General features: G+C 41.7%; 1 protein-coding gene across 1 annotated transcript in view; it reads left to right on the forward strand.

Annotated features, from left to right (window-relative positions):
• Nucleotides 1–22,003, forward strand: part of magixb (MAGI family member, X-linked b) — a 46,656-nt gene that overhangs the window by 18,809 nt on the left and 5,844 nt on the right. Inside the window, exons 4-12 of the mRNA XM_085344902.1 lie at nucleotides 1,729–1,848; nucleotides 6,476–6,640; nucleotides 8,794–8,992; nucleotides 10,503–10,573; nucleotides 11,593–11,754; nucleotides 13,290–13,803; nucleotides 14,838–15,384; nucleotides 15,588–15,651; nucleotides 16,711–17,097. Coding sequence (XP_085201028.1) covers nucleotides 1,729–1,848; nucleotides 6,476–6,640; nucleotides 8,794–8,992; nucleotides 10,503–10,573; nucleotides 11,593–11,754; nucleotides 13,290–13,803; nucleotides 14,838–15,384; nucleotides 15,588–15,651; nucleotides 16,711–17,097 — 2,229 coding nt within the window. The remainder of the gene's footprint in view (nucleotides 1–1,728; nucleotides 1,849–6,475; nucleotides 6,641–8,793; nucleotides 8,993–10,502; nucleotides 10,574–11,592; nucleotides 11,755–13,289; nucleotides 13,804–14,837; nucleotides 15,385–15,587; nucleotides 15,652–16,710; nucleotides 17,098–22,003) is intronic.

Raw genomic sequence — 22,003 nt, forward strand, 5'->3', positions numbered from 1 at the left:
TCCCTTTAAGGCAGGCTTTCTTCTGATTGGTTGCCCCTGGAAACAGAAGATGGATGGGTGGGGCTGATGTTTTAATGTCTGATGATCAAATTAAAATTATTAACCTTGAATATGTCTAAAGCCAAGTGCTTAGAGCGGTCTGAAACCCAGGATTTCTTATACATACTTGGAACTCATAATTTTTTAACATTTTCCATGTTTGGTATGAGAGCCTGCCAGTGTAACAGTAGTTATGTGACAGTAAATGATGAGGAGCATCATAGGTTACTTTTAGATACATTTTATGCTTCAGAAAGAGCAGGTCAGGCTGATGGAGATTCCTCATGCTCTCTAATGTGTGGTGCCTCTGTGACTACATGGGTGAATTGGCTGCAGAGTGTGTGAGGGCTCATTGTGGGGCTTTGTGTGCACTTGTGTGCATAAAGTCCTGTATGTGTCATTGTGGCTGCGAGAGCTGCTCCCAGGACAGCAGTGCATTAATCATGGGTTTTATAGGGTAGCTGGGTATGACTCCCTCCTGCTGGATCCACAGACATCATATATGGTCCTCTAGGAGAAGGACAGATATTTGTCCTTAGTTTGGCTTTGGGGGATTTTTTTGTTTGGGTTTTTCTTTTTTCTTTTTTGTCTTGGGAAATGAATTAATTGTTTCAAGGTCAGTATGGGTGCCACAGTGTTCAATTTGCAAATTAAAATTACACCACTGGATTTGCGAAAGATAATTTTGTGGTGTGTGGTGTGATATTTTTCACACCACATGTCTGTACTTGTGTTTAATTGGTTGGAGATTTGGCATTGGGGTTAAAATACAGCACGCACAGAGCGTTACCTGAGTGATCCCACAACGACACAGGATGCTTTTACTGCCATGGCTTGGACTCACCGTTCTCTTCCAGGCCAAGGTCAATGTGAATCAATTATGATGACAGACCATTGATCATCTGAGTGCTCCATCTTCACAATGGTGATAGAGCGGCTTTAAGACTTTCTCAGTGCCTCATTAATGTTTAATTCGGTTCTTATTGATCTGTTTATAATAAAGAGGCCTTGGTAAATGCCTTTTGTCATCATTGTGCTTTTCATGCCGAAGGGTAAATTTTGGTTTGTGGAGGCTTCACCTTGGGCTGCTTTTACAACAACATGGAAATCCTTTTATTAAAGAAAAAAACAAAACAAAAGAATAGCCGACTTGGTTATTTCTCTGCCAAGGAGAGAGCCAGCGTACAGGTTGGGGCTTAGAGTTGTTTGTGTATTTGTTTCCTAACAAGAGAAATCCACCCTGCCAAATTTCACGAAACTTAGTGGTGAATTAGAAGCGGTGTTACATTTTGCTGCAGAGCTGCATCAGTGCAAATTTGCATTGATTTGCAATCAGCAAACGTCCGTCTGGTTGTAATTATCAATGCATGTTGTAGTTTCTCTCCATTTCTACTTTTTAGACAATTTTTGACACTGCTCTGAATTAACCAGTAAAATTAATCTTGTATAGAGCGATAGGGTTTTCATATTTCATCTATTTTGTCAAACTTATGTACTTATGTAATCCTAAGCTATTTATAACCTGCTGATTTGCAACTTTTTTTCAACACTGAACTCAGATTGATGACCCCTGATGAGAGGAAAGGGTCTTGATTAACTGATACATCATCCATGTCAGAACTGATGGTGTATTGAGCCCTGTGATGCTGATGTATGACATAATAATTTGGGTTTTTTCTTCTCTCCTAGGTACAACCAGACAGCCCAGAGAGGGGGAAATCTCAGGGGTAGACTACAACTTTGTCTCTATTGAGGAGTTTTTCTCTTTGGACGAATCAGGAGCGCTGCTCGAGAGTGGAAAGTTCAAAGGTAAACACTTCAGCTAACTGCCTGTGCATTCACAGACTGCAAGATGGTGTTTCATTATGCAGGGTACATTACATTCTGGTTAAAAAGTGAGAGATGAAAAGCTTTCTTTACAGCATCTCTGGATTCTGATCGGACAACCCAACATACATCAGACAATGAGAAATAACCCCTTGATGAACACAATTTACATATAGATATCGATATACATATATAAATAGCATAAATTGGTGTTTATATGTCAGAGGATTGCTGGTTAGATTATTATTCCTGAAAAGATAAAATTTCTACTTTTCACTTTTGAATGAACTTAAAAATTTAAAGCAAAGTCCAACCAGATTCAGCTCAGAAAGCAGCGGTGTGTTGTTATTGTTACCCTAGAGGTTTTGTCCTTTTTTTAGCCTTTTAAGGTTAGCCTTCTTAGACTGAGATTTCTATCAGCAATGGGGGACATTTAAAAGTTGATGTGTACAGTAAACCAACGCACATGGATCAGTATTTAACGTTTGACCGTCATTATCCACTGGAGCAAAAACTAGGTGTGATTAGGACACTTCAACACACAGCGAACACCATCCCCACAGAAAAAATGGCCAGAGAAGCAGAAGAACATCATATCAAGAAGGCCCTCTGTAAGTGTGGTTATCCCAGGTGGACTTTTGTCAAAGCCCCAGGTGATCTAAGAGAGAAGATCAACTGCTGCCTAAGCGAAAACCCTTAGTGATGCTTTATGTGTCAGGAGCATCGGGACATGCTCTCTAAACACTGCATCTCTGTGGCTTTCAGACCCCAAAAAACACTGGGCCAAAAATTGGTCCACTCCAAGAGCCCGGTCCCCCAGCACAAAGAGAGTAATATAGTGTATGCTTGTTCCCTCCTGGAGAACACGGCGGGTCTGGGCCCAGCGCTGGAAAAATAGCTGCAGGGCAGGATGGCTGCTGTGTTTGCTTGGGATTACTCCTCACCCCCTACCCACCCCAGTTGCTTGTCACGTGCTTCATAATATTGTGCTGTGGACATTTATGTGCTTCTGTGCAGAGGAGTTTTTCTGTATTATCCTTTTGTGTTACACATTTCGATGGTTTTTTCCCCCTTGCTACCTAGCCTGACCTGTAGGTACACTGAGGGCGATCATGGCTCAAGAGTTGGCAGTTCGTCTTGCAATCGGAAGGTTGCCGGTTCGAGCCCCGGCTCGGACAGTCTCGGTCGTTGTGTCCTTGGGCAAGATATTTCATCTACCGCCTACTGGTGTTGGCCAGAGGGGCCGATGGCGCAATATGGCAGCCTTGCTTCTGTCAGTCTGCCCCAGGGCAGCTGTGGCTACAACTGTAGCTCGCCTCCACCAGTGTGTGAATGTGAGAGTGAATGAATAGTGGAATTGTAAAGCGCTTTGAGGGTCTCGAAAAGCGCTATATAAATGCAATCTGTTATTATTATTATTATTACCTATCTTCTGATCATTGGTCAATGGTCATGACAATCTCCATATAAATGATCCAGAAACTGACCTCACAGCCCATTGTTTGCCAGTGATGCTAGTTTTAGTCATTGTGCAAATGTACTGTTTATAAGGTAAGGTTGCTAAGACTGAAGAAGTCAACTGGATGAATGACGAAATGTTTCACCCACTGAAAACTTTACGTCCAGATTAACAGAATCAACTTTTTGGGACATGGTATACATTCACTGGCTGCTTTCTTGTATACACCTGTTCAACTGCTCATTGATGCAAATGTCTAATCAGCCAATTAGACTGCAGCAACACTTCCAGTGCATTTAGTCATGTAGACATAATCAAGATGACCTGCTGAATTTCAAACTGAGCATCAGAATGGGGGAGAAAGGGGATTTTTGTGACTTTGAACGTGGCATGGTTGTTGATGGCAGACACACCAGTCTGCTCAAAAGCTGCTGATCAGCTGGGATTTTCCCATATGTCCTTCTCTAGGGTTTACAGAGAGTGGTCTGAAAAACAGAAAATATCCAGTGAATGGCAGTTCTCTGGGGCAAAATGCCTCGATGAGGAGAAACAGTTTCAGCTGACTGCTGACTATTTCCATCCCTTTACAACTACAGTGTACTCATCTTCTGATGGCTACTTCCAGCTTGATAACACCATGTTACAAAGCTCCCATCATCTCAAACTGGTTTTTGGCCTCAACAGTCACCAGATCTCAGTCCAGTAGAGCAACTGTGGGATGTGGTGGAGTGGGATATCGTGGATGTGCAGCCAGTAAATCTGCAGGAACTGTGGGATACTATAATGCCAATATGGACCTAAATTGCTCCTTGAATCTATGATATGAAGAATTAAAGTGATTCCTGTACAGGGGTCTTTGCTCAGTCTTTTTGTAAGGGTGAATGACGAATACATGTACAGATTCACGCATGTTTCATCTGAGCCTTCGTCTGGAAAAGGTCCCTCTCCTTTGGAAGACTTTCTGGTGTGGGTCCAGTGCCAAAAACCGTGCACCCCAGGAAGCCTAATCATTTTCAGACCTGTGTTGTTAACTTCCTGCCTGATGTAGACCCTGGAAAAGATCTTCCTCACCCACCTGGTGAGCACAATACTTGACCCTCTACAGTTTGCCTACTGTCCTGGGTGGTGAAGGTCATCACTGACTTTGTCATCTGGTGTGAATTCAACCACCTGCATATCAACACCAGTAAGATGGAGGAGATGGTAGTTGTGTTCCAGAGAAAACCAACTCCTGGGTGTTCACCTTAACAGTAAACTGGACTGGTCAGAAAACACTCATGCTCTACACAAGAAGGACCAAAGTCGGCTCCATCTGCCCGGCAGGCTGAGTACTTTGGGGTGTGCAGGTCTTTACTGAGGACCTTTTATGACACAGTGATGGTCTCTGCAATCTTTTATGCAGTAGTCTGCCGGGGAGATGGCAGCATGGAAAGGGGCCGGAGCCAACTAAATAGACAGGTGAAGAGGGCCATCTCTGTCCTGGCCAGTCCACTCGACTTTATAGAGGAGGTGGGTGAGTGGAGGATGCTATCCAAGCTAACGTCCATTATGGACAATACCTCATATCCCCTGAGCAGCTTGTTTAGCTGTTCCAGCCATGTTGTAGGACGGAGCACTCATCCCGACAGTAGTCAGGCTGGGCAAAACACACATACAATAGATACCTGCTAAAATATATGTGTAGGTATAATCACTCCCACTGCTCTTTGTGTGCAAATGAAAAAATCTCAAAGTGTATTTTACTGTATTTACCAACCACTTATAAATAGTACAAATTACTCTTGTATATATTTTTTACTTTTTTATTTTGTACAATATTTTTTCTTATTTATTTATTATTTATTTTTCTAAAATATCTCTAATTCACATTTTCATGTAACATGTGAATTTCCCCAGTGTGGGGTTAATCAAGTCTATGTCTATGTCTAAAACCACAATTTTGTACCAGTGCAGGAGTCAAAGAAGGCAGACAGGCAGGTAGTGAAACAAAGGTAACTTTAATCAGACTAAAAGAAGAAGCATCAAAAGGTGCCGCACAAGTGAAAGCTGCATGAATCCAAAAAAGGAAACAACGTGACCAGAGATCAAGTAAAAGAGCCAAAAGTTAAACAGTTAACAGAAAAAAACACCATGAGACAACTTGTCATCTTTACATTTTACCTTCTGTCCATGTTGCACAACTGAGATTTTTCTTGTAAATTTATAGGTGCTCTGATTTGTTGCTTAAGTTCTGTTTTTTTGACATGAGCCTATTTCCATTCTTTATGCTTAGCTCAGCTAAATGTCTCCTGGCTCACATTAAGTGTGCATTTATCAAACCCATGTCATATCGGTCTTCACATTTACTTCTCAGCAAGAAAACACTGGAAGACTTTTGTCACCCTCTTCCCTTATTGTGCCTCTAACAGTGGCGATGTGTAAGGTAAATACAAGGAGGCTTCAAAGGCTAATTCTTGGTGCTTATTCATGAAAGCTGGTGATACTCAGCTTGTATCTTCCCCACAGACTCCTCCTTTTGTAAGGGTCAGAGTGCTGCCTCTGATTAAAAAGCCTCCATACATTAACATCCATAATTTATAAGAGTTTAATGGGAGCAATAAATGCCATCCTCACCTGCCTTGCATGTGACATTGACGGACATATTGCTACAGCAAAGCAGTCTGGAGTGTCGGCAGCGTTGTTCGTCCAATCGCCTGCAGAAAGCGCAGTAAACGGTGACGGCTGGTGACCTTGCTGCTGAGTTCACTAATCTAATGTTTCCCTCAGCCCATTTGGATCTCCACGAGCCGAATGGAGGGGTGGAGGTAATTTCATATCTGCTTTAGGAGCTGGAGCAGATGGCTCATTCTAAGAATGTAGTTTATGATCTCAGGGGATACATAACAAAGGTGTGTACATGCATATGTCGTATGAGGTATATATGTGCATAATCGTGCAATTTATTTATCTCATGAATTCATATCATGTTTGAACTGTTCATATAGGCTTTGTGAAATTAATGATCTTCAAATTAATGCCAGTGGATTTGAATGGGCCCATAATGTACATTAATCCCAATATCTCAGTTTATTTCATTATAACATTTAACTTTTTCATTGCATCTCAATTGATTAAGAAAGGGTGTCTCTCTTCTGCTTTTCTCCGTCGCAGGGAATTACTACGGCACACCTCGGCCCGTTCACGTTAGTGCAGAGAGCCCCCCCATCACCTACCAGGAACACCGCAACCTGCTCAGAAACTTCCGCACACGCAGCAAATCGCTCAGCAACTTGGAAAAGGCTGCACCAGAAGGCATACACAACGAGGGAGACTCGGGCAAGTGTCGCTGAGCTAAACTATGGCCGGTGCTGGCAGAGCAATAAATGTTCGTCTGCATCTAAGTAATCATAAATGAAGCATTGAAGTTATCAGTTATATTGAGTTATTTATATAGCATATCAGCAGTGGGAAAATGTATCTTCTCAGAACTGCAAAGTATTCAGCAGCTTAATACTGCGTCGTCTCTCTATCAATAGCTCCAGTCTCCAATGCCCAAATTAATCAATCATTAGCATGATTAGTATGCTCTAAAATCTCAGTTGGGCTGTGGCCTCATCGATTGCTGGATCACCTCCAAGGGAAGGTCAAGCTGCCTTGGGTCAAGCAGGCAAAGAGGGAAGCAGACAAGTGTGCACACACAGAGGTGAGGGACGAAAACTAGCAAATCATGCGACAAGAAAGCAGCATTGTTCGACTCGAGTCATTGGGCTCCCCAAACATACGGTCATTGTAGGTTTTTGTGGCAGTTGTGACCAAAATACTATCTCGTTTAAAGAGAAGGCTTAAAAGGCTCATTAATCACCAGTGAGAGAAAAGACTAATGCAAAGAGCTTACTTTCAAAAACATATTTAAATAAAAGCATCATCAGCGAAATGCACTTAAAGTAGAAGCAGCTTGTTACTAATAATGCTTCGACTTGTGAGGTACTCCTTTTTTTTTTTTGAGTCCTAGTGCAGATATCCTTTACCTGGGACTCAGTGTGGGTATTAGATCATAAAAATACAAGAATATTTATTCAGTTGTTATGAAGATGCCTCCAAATTTGTAGTGGTTAACACATTCGCTTGGAAAATAAAAGGGCACTGGTTCGAGTCCAGATGGGGACGCAAATTCTCTTTGGTTTTCTGCCAAATCAAAAACATCTGGAGCTACCTGCTGTGGCGACCCCTTGTGACGAGAGAACATTTGGAAGTAGTTCTCATTCAGACCATGGGTGATTTTTCATATGGACCTACATTTACTGAGCCAACCTGGGAGGCACGAAGAGCCCGAACACTCAGAGGTTTCTGTGCTCTATTATATATTCCAGAGAGACTAGAATAGCTTCCAAAAAAGTCTAGGAATAATGAGAAATAAATGTAAATGACCATAAAGACACACAGTGACCATAAGAGATGCAAAATAACCACAAGTTGAAGCAAAAATGTGCAAAAGCTTTGCAAGATACAGCGATCAAGACAGGAAATGATCACATATACAGATATTTTTGTGCTTTCATGATTAAAAGGAAATGACAAGGGCCTCCAGCCATACACCTTCAAATGATAACAAGCTACAAAGAGTAAAAAATATAAATTATAAACAATATTACCCTTTGAATTGTGGTGAATAAGCGTGAGTGAAATACAAATACTGCAAAATTATATACTTGAATAGACTGCAGGCACAAAGAAGTGAAGGCAACATGAAACTAGTACACAGGAGCTGAACAGAAGGTGAGTGTAAGATTAAATATTAGAGAAAGGGAGCACGGCAGCAGCGTAGGGGGTGGAGGTGGCAGGTAGGGTGGCTGAGTGTTAAGAAGGGTGAAGGCAGGGAGCCAGAATGGGACAGAAGATAAGAGAGAGGCAGGCAGTGTGGGAGGTGAGAAAATCAGGCAGACAGCTATCCAGAAACGTGCTCCAAGCAGTCAGGTATTGCAGCAGGCAGTCCGGACCGGTGCAGGATGCAGGCAGGTTGGAGTTTGAGAGAGCCGTCCAACACCCTGACCTCTGCTGAGTCATCTTTTGAAGTGACGATGCGTGGGTGGATGGGTCCAGCATCACTTGTCGCGTGCAGCAGGACTCCCAGTGTTAGGGCTGACGTCTCTTAAATCCATGCTGGAGCTCAGAACTGAAGGACAGCTACAAGGACAGCTAGGAAAGAAAATATGCTTATTTTTCATCTACTGCTAGTGTGGCATGCATAGTCACATATTCTTCCTCCTTAGAGAAAGGACAAAGACAGCTGAGATGCTGACCTCAGGTCTTTTTGCCTGACAGCCCCCAGTGGAAATGCCAGAATAAGGTCATTACAGCTTGCAGGAGAAACTTTTTACCTGCCACATCCGTTCAATAATATATCAGTGTTAAGTATTTCTTCTCTGTCATAAAAAAAAAAATCCTGCATGTGCACGTGACAATAAAAGTGATTCTGACTGTAATTACAGGAGGCTCTGCGGGTGTTAGCAGCAGCATCCCTCTTGGTCACCGGTCTCCCGGTCGCACACGAGCATCCAGTAGCGGAGGCGATGGTCACGTCATAGAAAACGGCATCATCAGCAGCAGGAGTGGTGCCAGAGTGAGAGGCGTGATGCCCGATCACTGGGAGCAGGCCTTCAGTGACCCAGGAGAGTCAGTTTACATAGAGTAAGTGTTGCCATAAATCTATTAAATGAATAGTCCAACATTTCAGGGAACAGGCTTATTCACGTTTTGAGATTTAACTTCTATTCACATGGGATTATTATTCAAAGGGGATCTTGTGATTTAGAAATTACCCGCCCCCCACGTCTGTATTTTGTGCAGCACGTTCGCACAGGATCAGTGAAGTCTGTGTTTTACTTGAATTTACTGACATCTGTGGTCAGCAGCTACAGGACTAAGATTAATAATAATAGGCTGCCACATAATAACAGCCAAGTCTGTTGAAAGACAGCAAAATGTTCATTACCGATTCCTGTCATTGCGGTTATCCATCTCCTCATCATCCTTGTTCTTCTGCAAGAGGATATGAAATTTCTATCGGTCTTTATGCTGTATAGTGACACTAACCCTCCTTAATTTGTAACAGTCACAACTCTGACAGCAGAGATGCACAAGCAAGGTGTGGAGAACAGAAAAGTCTTTCCAAATAGGCAGAAGTTAAAGATAATTTCATACAAATAAAATATAAATAACACCACAGCACCTCTGGGATTCACCATAAAAAGGTTATCTGTGGTACAAATATTAACTTTTCAAATTATGGATCCTGTAGATTTGTATGAGATTTTGATCTCAGACTTCTTGAGCAATTATTACAAATGACTAGAGGTCTTCAGATAATAAGTCCTGTGTGAATAAGGCTTTAGACAAGAAGATCAATAACACCATTCTATCTGCCAGCTTATTATGAAGCTAAAGCCAGGAAATACAGAACAACAGCAAGGCTGGCTTCTTTTTTTAAACCCCAGCAATAGCTGGGTTGCATGCACTTACCAGCTTAACATGGCCGAACCCCACCCATCTACTCCTAATCCGAACCTAATCACTGACGTAGAAATATTTAATTAATTCAACATGTACGTTATTTTTATTAATGAGATTTACTGTCTGGCTGTATTTCCTTGCTGGTCTTCTCTATGATAATTCTTTTGATTCTTGGACTCTGTTACAGTGGCTTTTGCACAATTCCTAATTCAGATCAATCAAGTCATTCTCTATTCGATTATTGATTGGCTGCCCCTCGTAAAAAGATCTGAACAATAGGAGGTCAAGGCTTCCATATTCACAGCAAAAATGCTGCACCTGAGATAACAATAGAAGAGATATCTACTCTTATAAATAGACTAAAGTTTTTTAAAATAAATATATTATGCATATTTTTAATATATGCATATTAAAAATATGCATTTAAAAAAGTCAGAAACCTGAGTCTGTCTGTCTATCATTTTCATTTCATTCTAAAAAGTGAATATGTGATTTTCTCAATTTGCTCAATGCCTCCTTTTAGCACGCTGGAAAAAGATGGCAGAGAAAGTTGCATTGTTTGCAGAGGCAGGCGTTTCTATTGTTCAACAAAAGTCTAATAAATTCCAGCACTGTCATATTGTATCCAATGCTGTTATGTTTCTAAAGAGGGTGGCTTTCATTTCTTTTCCAACTTTGTCTCTCCAAGACGCAACCCAAAGAGGACCAGCTGGCAGAGTCATCGAGCCTCAAGCAGGGAAAACCTCTACAAAAACGACTGTGAGCGTCTTTCGTTTGCATTCGTCTCTTTCTCTCTACGTTTCACTCGAATTCCGTGTAATTATTAAAACACTGGCAAGCGATTTAACTGTTGAACAGTCTAAATGAAGCTATATATTTGTCAAAAAGGGAAGAAACAGACACAGCCAGCTTGTTAGAGCCAAATGAGATGGAATGAGCTTTTAGCTGAACTGAGACGTGTAAGTGATTAAGGCCTAAAGCTCAGAGCTGCTGGCGAAGAGCCAGACTCGCTGCTGGGACTGGCAGGGTTGACACGTGTATGACATGTGACTGGCAACTTGATTTCATGATTTGGCCACATCATTTGTTGTTTAGAGGCGTAATCTAGTTGCAGATGGCTGTTTGTCATGATTGGAAACGCTCTGTTGCCACACTGTGACTCGACAAAGTGCAGTACACTTTTCTCACCAGCAGAAGGTGATATAATATTCATTATGATCAGAGGTACCTGATAGGATTTCTGCACAATCTGGTACAAACATTTACATGTTTACAGCTGGAAATGATTGCTGCTTCTGTCCCCACAATTAGGGCAGGATTGAATTAAGAACAAACATGAAAGGAAAGGCGCAGTCTGTAATAGCACAGATTTCTTGATGCAACAGTAAATAGTAAATAAAGACCTGGATTACTGTAGAGAGCTGGGTCGACCTAATGGATTATGTTTCCATTTTAAGGTGGTCGTCTGTAATGGATTCTGCTTTTAATGCAATCGTCCAACCATATGCTTTGGTTTGTGTAGCATTTTGTTAAAAGCCCATCTGCTGATTGGTTTGCAGTGTTACAGCTCTCTCTCTTTTGCCTTATTCATAAGACCTGTCAGTTCTAAGCACTGAATTGTATGTAAACATGCAGGACGGTGTTCAGTCTCTTCTATGATTCCACCCTGTTGGCATATTTTTTAATTTCTTTCCTTAAGGACTATTATGACTTTTTCTTGGAGGTAAGCATCGTTATTAACCCATCCTCTCTTTTCCACCTTTATCGCTAACTCGCAGGGTTCACGGACGAGCCTGGGGACCTCAGGGGTTTCCCTGTGCACACACACTTGATCAAAGGCCCCAGAGGGTTTGGTTTCAATATTGTGGGGGGAAGCAGGCCGAGAGAGTTTCTGCAGGTGTACAGTGTGACAGAAAGTGGACCCTCCACTCTTAAGACAGGTAAAAGATTATATGTATCATGGTCATGACTGCTACAGTTTTGCAGTTGGTAGTGTGTAAGTGTCTTTTTCTTATTTTTGTTCTTTCTGTCAGAATTTCTGTGGGTTTCACTATAAAATATTCCACAGAAAGTGAGTGATCAGTTCTTAATCTTCAGGGCTAGCACACTCTAATCTGGCCGTCATGTATAAACACCACTGCACATGCTGGTTGCAGACACACTCATGCAAATGCACTAGGCATGGTATTTGCACTCTAGAAAGCCGGGGCACAGGCTGTCTCTGCAGGGACTGATCTAGTTCATATCTGTTAATAGGCTGGTTTAGGAGGATTATGTGGTCGGATTAGTCTACACACATACAAAATACACAGTGTGTATTCCATTTACAAACGCTCCACACTTAAGCATATGAAACTAGTAAGAAGGGTTAACCCTTACATACTGCTCGGGTCAAATTTGACCCATTCTGACATTTTTCAGCTGCAAAAATAACCTAAATTTTGCTTAGTTAGACTGCAATATGAATATTTTTATACTGTTGTACGGGTGATAAAAATTTTTGTACACTGCGGTTGTTTGGTGTCACATTTAACCCATAACTACTGATAAAGATTTTTAGATTTAAAGATTTTTAGGTCCAGCAGTGTCGGTCAAATCAAGTAAAATGGTGGTTTGAGGGAATCGTGACAGACATGTCATGTCTGCGTGTATTTTTCACGGGACAGTGGTGACAGAGTTCATCAGCACACTGTCATGAGAACTGCCTGTGTTCACATGCATTCACCCAACGACCCGCAGGGACACAAAACCGCTGGTCCTTGCAGGGTCACGGGAGAATCTCAAAAGAGCGTAATAGTAAAACAGTGTAGATATGATCATATATGGTCCGCATAAGGAACAGAGGTCATACAGAGGTCAGAAGGTGCCTTGAGAGATGGTGCCTTGACACAGACACGGGATGTGAAACAGTGTGGTTGTAGTGGGATGAGCCGCACTGTTGCCTCACATCAAGATGGTTCATGGTTTAATTCTGTGCAGAGTTTGCATGTTTAATCCACTCCAGAGTACTTGCAGTGGGTTTTCTCCACACATTTTGAGTTAACTGGTGATTGAAGTGCATAGAAAACAGTTATTGTGTGACTTGTAGTTCAAAGGGCTTTGAGGAGTCAGTAAAACTAGAAAAGTGCCAAATAAATATGAGTACATTAGCTATGTGTGTTTGTGCTTTGCATCTGCAAGCACAAACACACACAATTTCAGAAAACAATGCAACAATCAACAAATTATAATCTGTTAGTTTTGAATTATTTGAGATTAAAACAGATCAAAAGAGTGCTTTGAATGCACAGACTAGTTGATAATAAGCAATTTTCTAATTAATATTGAATTAACATTTGGATGGTAGTTTGGTAGATGGATTTTTCAAAAAATATAACAGAAGTGAGAACAGTTTAACAGAAAGAATCTGTTGTTAAGTTAAGAAATTTGTGATAATTATTTTTGTATCCCTGTCCTTTTGTTTGTGGTTTATTAGCGGACATCCTGGTGTACATCAATGACGTCTGTGTGTTGGGAATGTCTCACAAAGAGGTTGTAGAGATGCTCAAGGTGGTGTCTGTAGGCCACAGCGTGGATGTAGAAGTTAGAAGAGGGTATCCAATGCTCTACAACCCGGATGGTTATCCAAAGCACTCGAGGTTACTGGACAGTGTGGACCCCATCCTACCACCCACCACCACCCAACCTCAATCTCTTCACCAACTACCTCGCCTACCAGCACCCTCACCCCACACGCAGCACTTTAATGGGGTTCACGGTGATGGGAGGTACATGGAGCCTGGCGTGACTCTGGACACAAATGGAAATGCCATGTCTGTCACCTCCAGACACCTGCCCCCTTACAGACGCTCCAGTGTGAGCAATGCCGTCTCTTCGTCCCCTGTTCGCCCACCTCGCTCCCACAGAAGTTTAGCCAGGCTGCAGTTACTCGACCCAACAATGGCAAGCCAAAGTGACAGTGAAGTTGTTTCTGCGATTGGTTCACACAGGTAATAACTTAAATGCAAAAATAAATGCATACCTAGAGATATTAAATGATTAATTCTCTTTTAATTTGTGTAATTTGAGTATAATTTGATCTATCTATGAGCTCATTGGGGAAGTCCTTCCAGTTTTTCTTGTAGCCCCTTGGGAAATTTAACTGTCCACCGCTGTGTGGGCGTAGCTAGCTCAGCAAGTTCACCATCAGTCTGGAGTCAAGGTGCCAACCATAAATCAAATTTTCCCCTTTATGATTCATGGAGTACAGTTTTATGGGTTATCTTGACATATACGCCTACAGGCCACTTTATTAGATACACATGTTCAACTGGCCATTATCTGATCAGCAAATAAGCGCATTTAGGCATATAGACATGGCCAAGAATACCTGTTTAAACTGACACCGTGATTCAGAATGGAAAGGTGATTTAAGTGACTTTGAACATGGCATGGCTATTTATGTCAGACGGGCTTGTCTGAGTATTTCAGAAACTGCTAATCTACACACAACCATCGGTTGGGGTTACAGAGAATACTCTGAGAAAAAAAAAGAAAGGAAAATATCCGTTGTCCCAGTAGTTCTCTGGGAGAAAATGCCTTGTTGACTTGAGAGGAGAATGGCCACACTGCAACAGTAACTCAAATAACCAATTATTACAATCAAAGTATGCAGAAGAGCATCTCTGAACCCACAGTATGTCAAACCTTGAAATAGATAACAACCACATGGGGTTCCTACCAGCTAAAAACAGGATACTGAGGCTATAATTAGCCTCAGTGCAACAAAATTTTCAGTGATCAGTCAGGTAATCATCTTGCCAGTCGAAAAAAGGAAGCATTTTAGATCAAGCTTCACTGCGGTTTGCGGAGTTGTTAATCTATCTGCCATGTTGTGATGAGCGAAAATTGGATTTCAGAGATGGACATTATTTCTAAAAACTAAATGGCAGATACTGCATCCCTACATGTTTTAGTATGATACTGTCTCTGAACACAGAGGCATTTAGTATTGATTTTAACTCTCCTTTCTCTTCTTCATCAGGGCATCAATGATCCGTAATCACAACAATAACTCACTCGCGACACCTCGTCATCCTTTACTTTATGGAACATCCAAGTCGTCTGAGAGTGACCTGTCCACCCTGTCGGGGTCCCGGCTACCCCTGCCTCAGTCCCCAGGAAGGCCCTCCTCTTCCCCCGGTGGTCCCCGCAGCACTCATCCCCACCTATTCAGACCACAGACCTCCCATCTCAGACCTCCAACCCCAGACAGCCCGCAACACCGTGGCTTTAATGGTTTCCAGGGCAACACCAGCCCCACTGCAAGTCCCAGCAGCATGTCCTCACCTGGGGCAATGAGTGTAGGCAGTGGACTTGGAGCTTTCAGTGGAGGGGAGCTGGTGCCAGTGGCCTTGGGCCAGACTGAAGGAGACAGAGGCCTGGGCTTCAGCATGACGGCTGGCGGTCCAGGAGGCACTATTGCTTTAGTAAATCGAGTTTGGGACAGGAAGCAGTGCAACTCCCTGCAGCCAGGGGACGCTGTTGTCAAAATCAACGGAGCTGACGTCCAGAGCCTTAGCTTTACACAGGTAAAGGAGAAAAAGTGGAAAGAAAACCAGGGAGATGAAACATAAACCGATGAAGATAATACAGTGCGTAAAAAGAGTGGTTTCCAACATTTTAGCTTATTTTTTCCTCACACCCCTTAAGTTTGAATCATCAGAAATGACTTTGCATGATTAAAAATTTTGAAACAATTTCAGAACTTAATACTTTTAATGTTTGTTCTCAGGTACAAACAATTATCCAGGAGCACGCCAAACGGGGAGAAGTCATCTTACTGGTTTACAGAGGAGGTAAATAATTCACAATCATTTGATATTCAGTGATTTTTTTTTTAATAAGGTTGAGCTCTCCTGCAACCCTGACTTGCATAAGAACTAGAACCAAAAAACTGCTTTGCCAGCTTAGTAATGTGCATACATAATGTGCATGTTCGTTGCAGTAGAATAAAAGATGGGAACTTTTTAAAGTTCCACCTTTGCATCTGACCAACCAATTAAAATGTTTGTTGGTTTTGTGGAATTCAGATTGAGCAGCTGTTGTTCTGATGTTTACTTTGCAATCTGCTCTATCAGCGGTTCTCAGCCTCTCCCTCCTGACATTCCTCTGTAGCTCTGTCAGGTCTCAAGAACGTTCATTTTTACCACCTGGCATGTTCAAAAGTTTTACTTTAACTCACCATTTATGATTTATAGTTATAAGACAGTTGTCTTATAACTATAAATTCCACTTGTCCTGTTAATATCTGCTTTAACCATTTATGCATTCACTTTTTCCGTCCATTTTCACTGCTTACCCAAATTTTCTGTTCAGACCTGCAGGTAGACTCGGTTTTTTAGATTAGATCATTTCCCCACAATAGTTGTTTCATTCTTTTTCCAATACCCTACATACTGTTGAAATGAAATAACTCAATTGTACCAGTGGAATAGTTGGGAATAATTGCCTCTCTACTGGCAAATTAGCTGCCTATTTGCTAACAGACATGATGAACATGAATGACACGATCATTTGTCAGGAACAAGCTTATTTTGAAGTCATACTGACGAGGAAATTATTTGCTGATTAATGTGTAGATTTTCCTTTATTCCCTAAAATGCCTACTCAGCAGCGATGCTACTCTGTAACATTTGCTGCATCACATTGAGCATAACGGTGGTGTTTCAGTGCACTTTGCTGGACAAACTATCCTCTAGGGCTATTAAAAATTTTTAAAAAGCCCCTTTTTTGTTATATGTGGTGTCTCCAGTAATTAATAAAATAAGAAGCTCTACTTTTTAGTGAATCGTTAACAAAATGTATTCTCTTTGTTTTTATTTGTTTCGGTTTTATTCTCTCACTCTCCTTATCAGGAGTCTATCATTCAGCTGTCTCCCCTGGAACTATCCGGAGACTCCCTCCACCTCTGCTCCGTCCCCCTCCTCCACCTGACAATTCCTCTGTGCTCCCAGAAGCACTGCAAGTGCCCCGGACCTCTGTCGGCACACCTCCCTCTCCAGCACGTTCCTCACTAATCCAGAGCACGAGTTTCTTGGAGTCCATTCCAGTAACCCTCACTATGGAGCCCAAAGACTGGATTAACACGGGCCTGGAGGATGAAGCTGCCGGCGTTCCAGTGCTGGAGAAGCAGAGCGGTGAACGAACTCGGCGGCATCGAGGAATTGAAGTGGAGCTGAGGAGAAAGCCAGGAGAAGGCTTTGGCTTTGTGATTGCCTCACAGGACGTGGAGAATGGGAAAGGTAAGATTCAACTTGTGACTTATCATGACACTTTCATCAGGTTAAATCTTTTAGAGATAGTAAAGCTTTTAACTTGTTTTGATGAGCGACACAGTATTTTTTTAAATCCAAAGAAACAGAATTGGATGGACATTATGCAACATTAGTTGAACTTTTCTGGCTGAGTAAAGCGATTTGGTGAGATGCCCACTAAAACGGGTCTCATTTGGACGCCCTTGTGGACAGGAAGACCATTAGGTAATTACAGATTAAAAAGTGGTCACCGTGGCCACATGCCACTGGATGAGTCATGATGCACAATGAACCTTTCTCTTTTAAAGGCTTCCAGGTTGGTTTTATTTGGGTTGTAAAGAAAACTGGTTTTGACCTCCTCTATTTTCAAGTGACTGCTTCATCATGAAGTGCACTTTTGGCTTGGAAGCAGGAAGTTGCTTACCATTTGTCAGGTGCACAGCTGTGCTTTAGATTCATTCACTCATTTGGGTTTTTTATTTTAAATGTTTAAATGTTTATCTAGGGTTCTGGGCTAGCAACTCATTATTCCCGTTGCAGGACCACCCTAAGGCATAGCCTAATTTATCCTTTCTTTCATACTATTTGACAAAATGAACTCAATATTTTTATTTTTTTATTTTGTGAGAGTTGAAACAAGTAATTGTATATAATCTTAAATGTTTCAATCTACTATCCCATCTCACACTGGACTCCTTGGACAGGTTGTTTCTTGCACTTTCTTGGACTGTGGGATGAATTTACCAGAGAAAGAATCACATTCCTTTTATTTATTGGAAAGTGCATGTCCTGTTTATTTATTTATTTTAATTGGAAACTATCTTGTATAGATTTGTAGGCATAAACCCCCTCAGCCAGTCAACAAAAATTTAAAAAATATAGACAACCATACAGCTAACTCACAAAAGCCTGTTGTACAGGCCTGAACATAACCACTGTGTGGTAACATAAACAGCAAGGAAGGTGAGAAGTGGACAGCATCAGCATACTAGTCAAGTTTCTTTTAAGTGTACTTTATTTCTGGCATCTCCATTCTACCATAAAACAACCATCCTGGTAGGCAAAAATCCCATTTGCTGTATATAGGACTTTACACACACCTGAACCTCATTAGTCTCTACCATTGAGAAAAAAATAGGTCAGACCGAACAATACGAGTCTAAACAAAGAACAGGAATAAGATTACGCATGAAACTGACAAACTCATTTACTCTGCTAAATGGTTTGAAAAGTAAAACACTGCATACAGTACAACTCAAAAGGCTACTTTAAAGAAAATAAACAATGCTATACAAATTAAAAAACCTTCACTTGGTTACACCCAGTGATCCAATCAATGACCTCGTGACCCTATATAAACAGGAAGTACTGGGGCGGCCCTTCCCACACACCTGGTTTAAATATAGGACCTGAATAAATGGACAAACATGGTAAGTATAACCAAAGCAACATAAAAAAACATCATTTACCAGACATTTGCCTGTGAACAGGAGAAAATTCAAATGACCTGATGGTTAATAGTATTTGCTTTAAAAAACATGGATGCATGCATGGATGTGATGGATGTAACTACTGCTACCACAAACAAACCCGGGATAGTATGTTAAGCAAAGTTACACTAGCAATGTCTAAATTAAAGCATTATGGTTGACTGTAAAATAACAAGGAATAAATTATCAATGTGGTTAAGGGACAAGTGGTAAATGAGTTCATGCCTGACCACTTTGTCACAGGGAAATGTAATTTTAGAAAAGAAATGGTCGTGTAGTTTACATAATGTCATACAGCAAAGCAAGCGAGTGAAACAGGTTGCACAGAAAAATGTAATAATTTCATGTCCATTTTGAGGACAAACTATACTTTTACAAAACAGAGATTGCATTCTTGCAGATGAAATTGTTTAAGTTGTTAAGCTGGCATATCACAGCTAGAGCTGCATGGGCCAAAATTAATTGAGTCTAACCTGGTTTGCCAGCCACAGATTTTTTCTACAGGCCTCGAGTTTGACACATGTGCTGTTAGCTGACCGTGCAAACCACCAGCATACAGTGCATTTTATATTGTTAATGGATCGTATCCTTTTATCCTCTAAAAAATACTGTAAGTTCAAACTGCTTGAACTGCTTTGCTAAAAGATCACAAAGTTTATGTGGCAGCCCCATCTTTCATTCATTTCCAAAAATGATTTAAGAATAGATTTTTTTTTTTTTTAATTTTTACGTCTGCAATCTTTTGAATTGAATATTCAAGCTTGAATTAAGAAAAGTAGTCTCGTATCTTTGATCTTACGGGACAATGCTGCATCGTTTCAGTTCTGTCTGGGAAGTGAACACATCCTGCCCCTTATTAGCTTTTAGTGTATTGCTTATGAATAGCAGGTTAGCCGCAGCATCCCAGTGATGTATTACCCTCTCACCTTTACATGTCTTGCATTAGCTGCTCTGTTCCACTTTGATGCAGTTCAATTTGCTTTATGGCCCAAGCGAGCACACATTTGTGTTTTCATGGTGAGATTAAGGTTGTAGGTGCACCTGTCCCTGCAGTACAAAGTCTGTCCACTCTTGTAAGCCTCCATCTCCATCATGTCCTCATTCTCCCCTTCATTTCACCCCTGTCTCTCTTTTCCTCTTTTTTTTTTTCTTAATAATTTTCTATTCCCATCTCTGGCTTTCTCTTCCTCTCTCACTCTCACTCATAAGCTCCTGCCCACTCTCCCTCTCTCTCTCACACCCCTTTTGCTCTGCAGTAAAAGCGTCCAGTCGGGTTTTTCAAAAGATTAAAACTCTCTCTCCGTCTCTCTGTATCTATCGCTCCGTACCTCCCGCTCTCTCCATCACTCTACAAATGCTACACTGAATGTTTCCCTCGCCGAGGAGCAACAGAAGCGACAGCAAACCTGTGTTTTCGCTCCTGTCGACCGCTGCATGTGAATCTGCTTGACACAGATTTTTTTTTTTCTTTTATCCTTTTGTTTGTTTTCCTGTGCATGCGAATCAGAGAGCCATGCTGGAGAGACTACAGTCTGCTTTGAGAACTGTGAAGGAGTCCAAACGTAATTATTTGCTCCACTTCTTCTTGTGTGTTTGGCAGAAATGAGGTTGGTCTTGGTTTGGTGCAGTGTTTCACATTCAGCTTTGTAGGTGAGGTAGTAGTGTTAAATACTGCGTTCTGTTCTCTAAAGTTTGCTCAGCCAGATGTGTTGACGGTGTGAAAGTTCGAACCACATGCTCACACGTTCGAGGTGTCAGATGCTTGATCAAAAGGATGCTGCAAGAGATGCGTTGTATGGTTGATTTTGCAGTTATGATGATGCAGCCTTTGTGATTGAAGCAACAGCTGATGAAAGGAAATCTTGTTGTTATTTTAAGCCCAGTCAGGTGTAAAACGGCACAAGACATAATGAGCATTTGTGGGAAAAGGCGATTAGTCCCAGCTCTAATGGTAGTTCGATTGTAGCGGTGATGTTCAGCATTAACTAACTGGCAGAGACACTACCATGTGAGTGATCCTGCTGAAAGCCAGCACTCCTCTCTCCCCCCGGTGTACAACATGTAGTATACATCCGCAGGCTGCTGTAGCGATGTCCACGCTCGCCGCCTCATCTGGGGTCCAGAGAGGGTTTTTTACGGAAGAGGGGGGCTGCTCGACTCCTGAGCGGTAATCAGTGCAGCACGTCAGAGGTTGGCTGGCTGCTGGGCATACCGCAGTGGGATTACTGTGGACAGGAGAACATGGAGAGCCAGAGGAAAAGACACTACGATATAATGCAGTCCGTTCAGATGCATGTGTGTGTAGCTTGTGTGTCTGTTTGTGCATTTGTGGCTGAGTGCATCTGTCCTCATCTTTTTGCATGTGAGTCACTGTGTGTCTGTGTGTGTGTGTGAGATTCTTAACATGTGTCTGTGCATTTCTACAATGCTGCCGTGTGCGTGTGAGCATCGCTGTTGCATGTGTATTCATGTGTTTAGCCACTGTTGATGTATTATGCATGATAAGAAGACTATTTGCAAAGCTGCCTTGGCTTTGATTTGACCTGATTGCTGTTTCCGCCTGGGTCACCCAGATTAGGCCCAGATTGGACTCGTGTCTCTGGGCTCTGATTTATAGGCTGAACCTTGTAACTGAATCATGATTCCAATGTGACATGCTCCTCATCTCATACGACATACTCCTACCCCCAAGAATACAATTTTAATCTGTTAACGAAGCATTTCATTTTGCTCTTTAAATCACTCTAAACATGCTATTTCGGTACCAGAGGGACATGGGCAGAATTGAGCGTCATGTACCTCAGCTGAATAACAGTTTCAAAATGTTTATGCTGCCTGATGGGTTACATAAGGCCACTGGCAAGACTCTAGAAGGGCCAGCTGCCACTAAAGCTCCGCATTCCCTCAAAGTGGGGTCAGGGAAAGCCTAATAGGGAGTTTATTAAAACACAAAAAGAGAAATAAGAGATACAGCAGACAGAAACAGCTGTCCAGCTAAAAATATTTAAGCTTTTTAGTTGGTGCAGGAGATTAAAGGAAGCAAATTTATTGTTAGGCTGCTGAATATTTTTCTCATCAGCCTCAGATTCTGACCATTTTAGCTTAATTGCACGTGATCTCTTCATACAGACAATAAGACAAATGGAGTTCATTATACATGAAGCTAACGGTCCGGTCCTCGCCTTCCACAACACACTTGTGTATTATCTGTAACCTCAGTTTCACACTGTGTCTTATAGCTGATGAGGGTGAGAAGAGTCGTTTTCCCACATCGAGGAGAAAAATATTCGATGGTGCTTGCACGAAAAATAAAAGTACTGCTGTGTGTGTTATCTAAGCCGGTGGCATACTAATGCACACAAGCTACAGTTTGAGGGGGATCTTAGATGTGCTGAGCATAAGAA

This window comes from Diplotaxodon limnothrissa, linkage group LG20, assembly GCF_057381915.1.
Source record: "Diplotaxodon limnothrissa isolate DT_005_m linkage group LG20, D_limnothrissa_male_GT1.1, whole genome shotgun sequence".
Classification (NCBI taxonomy): Eukaryota; Metazoa; Chordata; class Actinopteri; order Cichliformes; family Cichlidae; genus Diplotaxodon; species Diplotaxodon limnothrissa.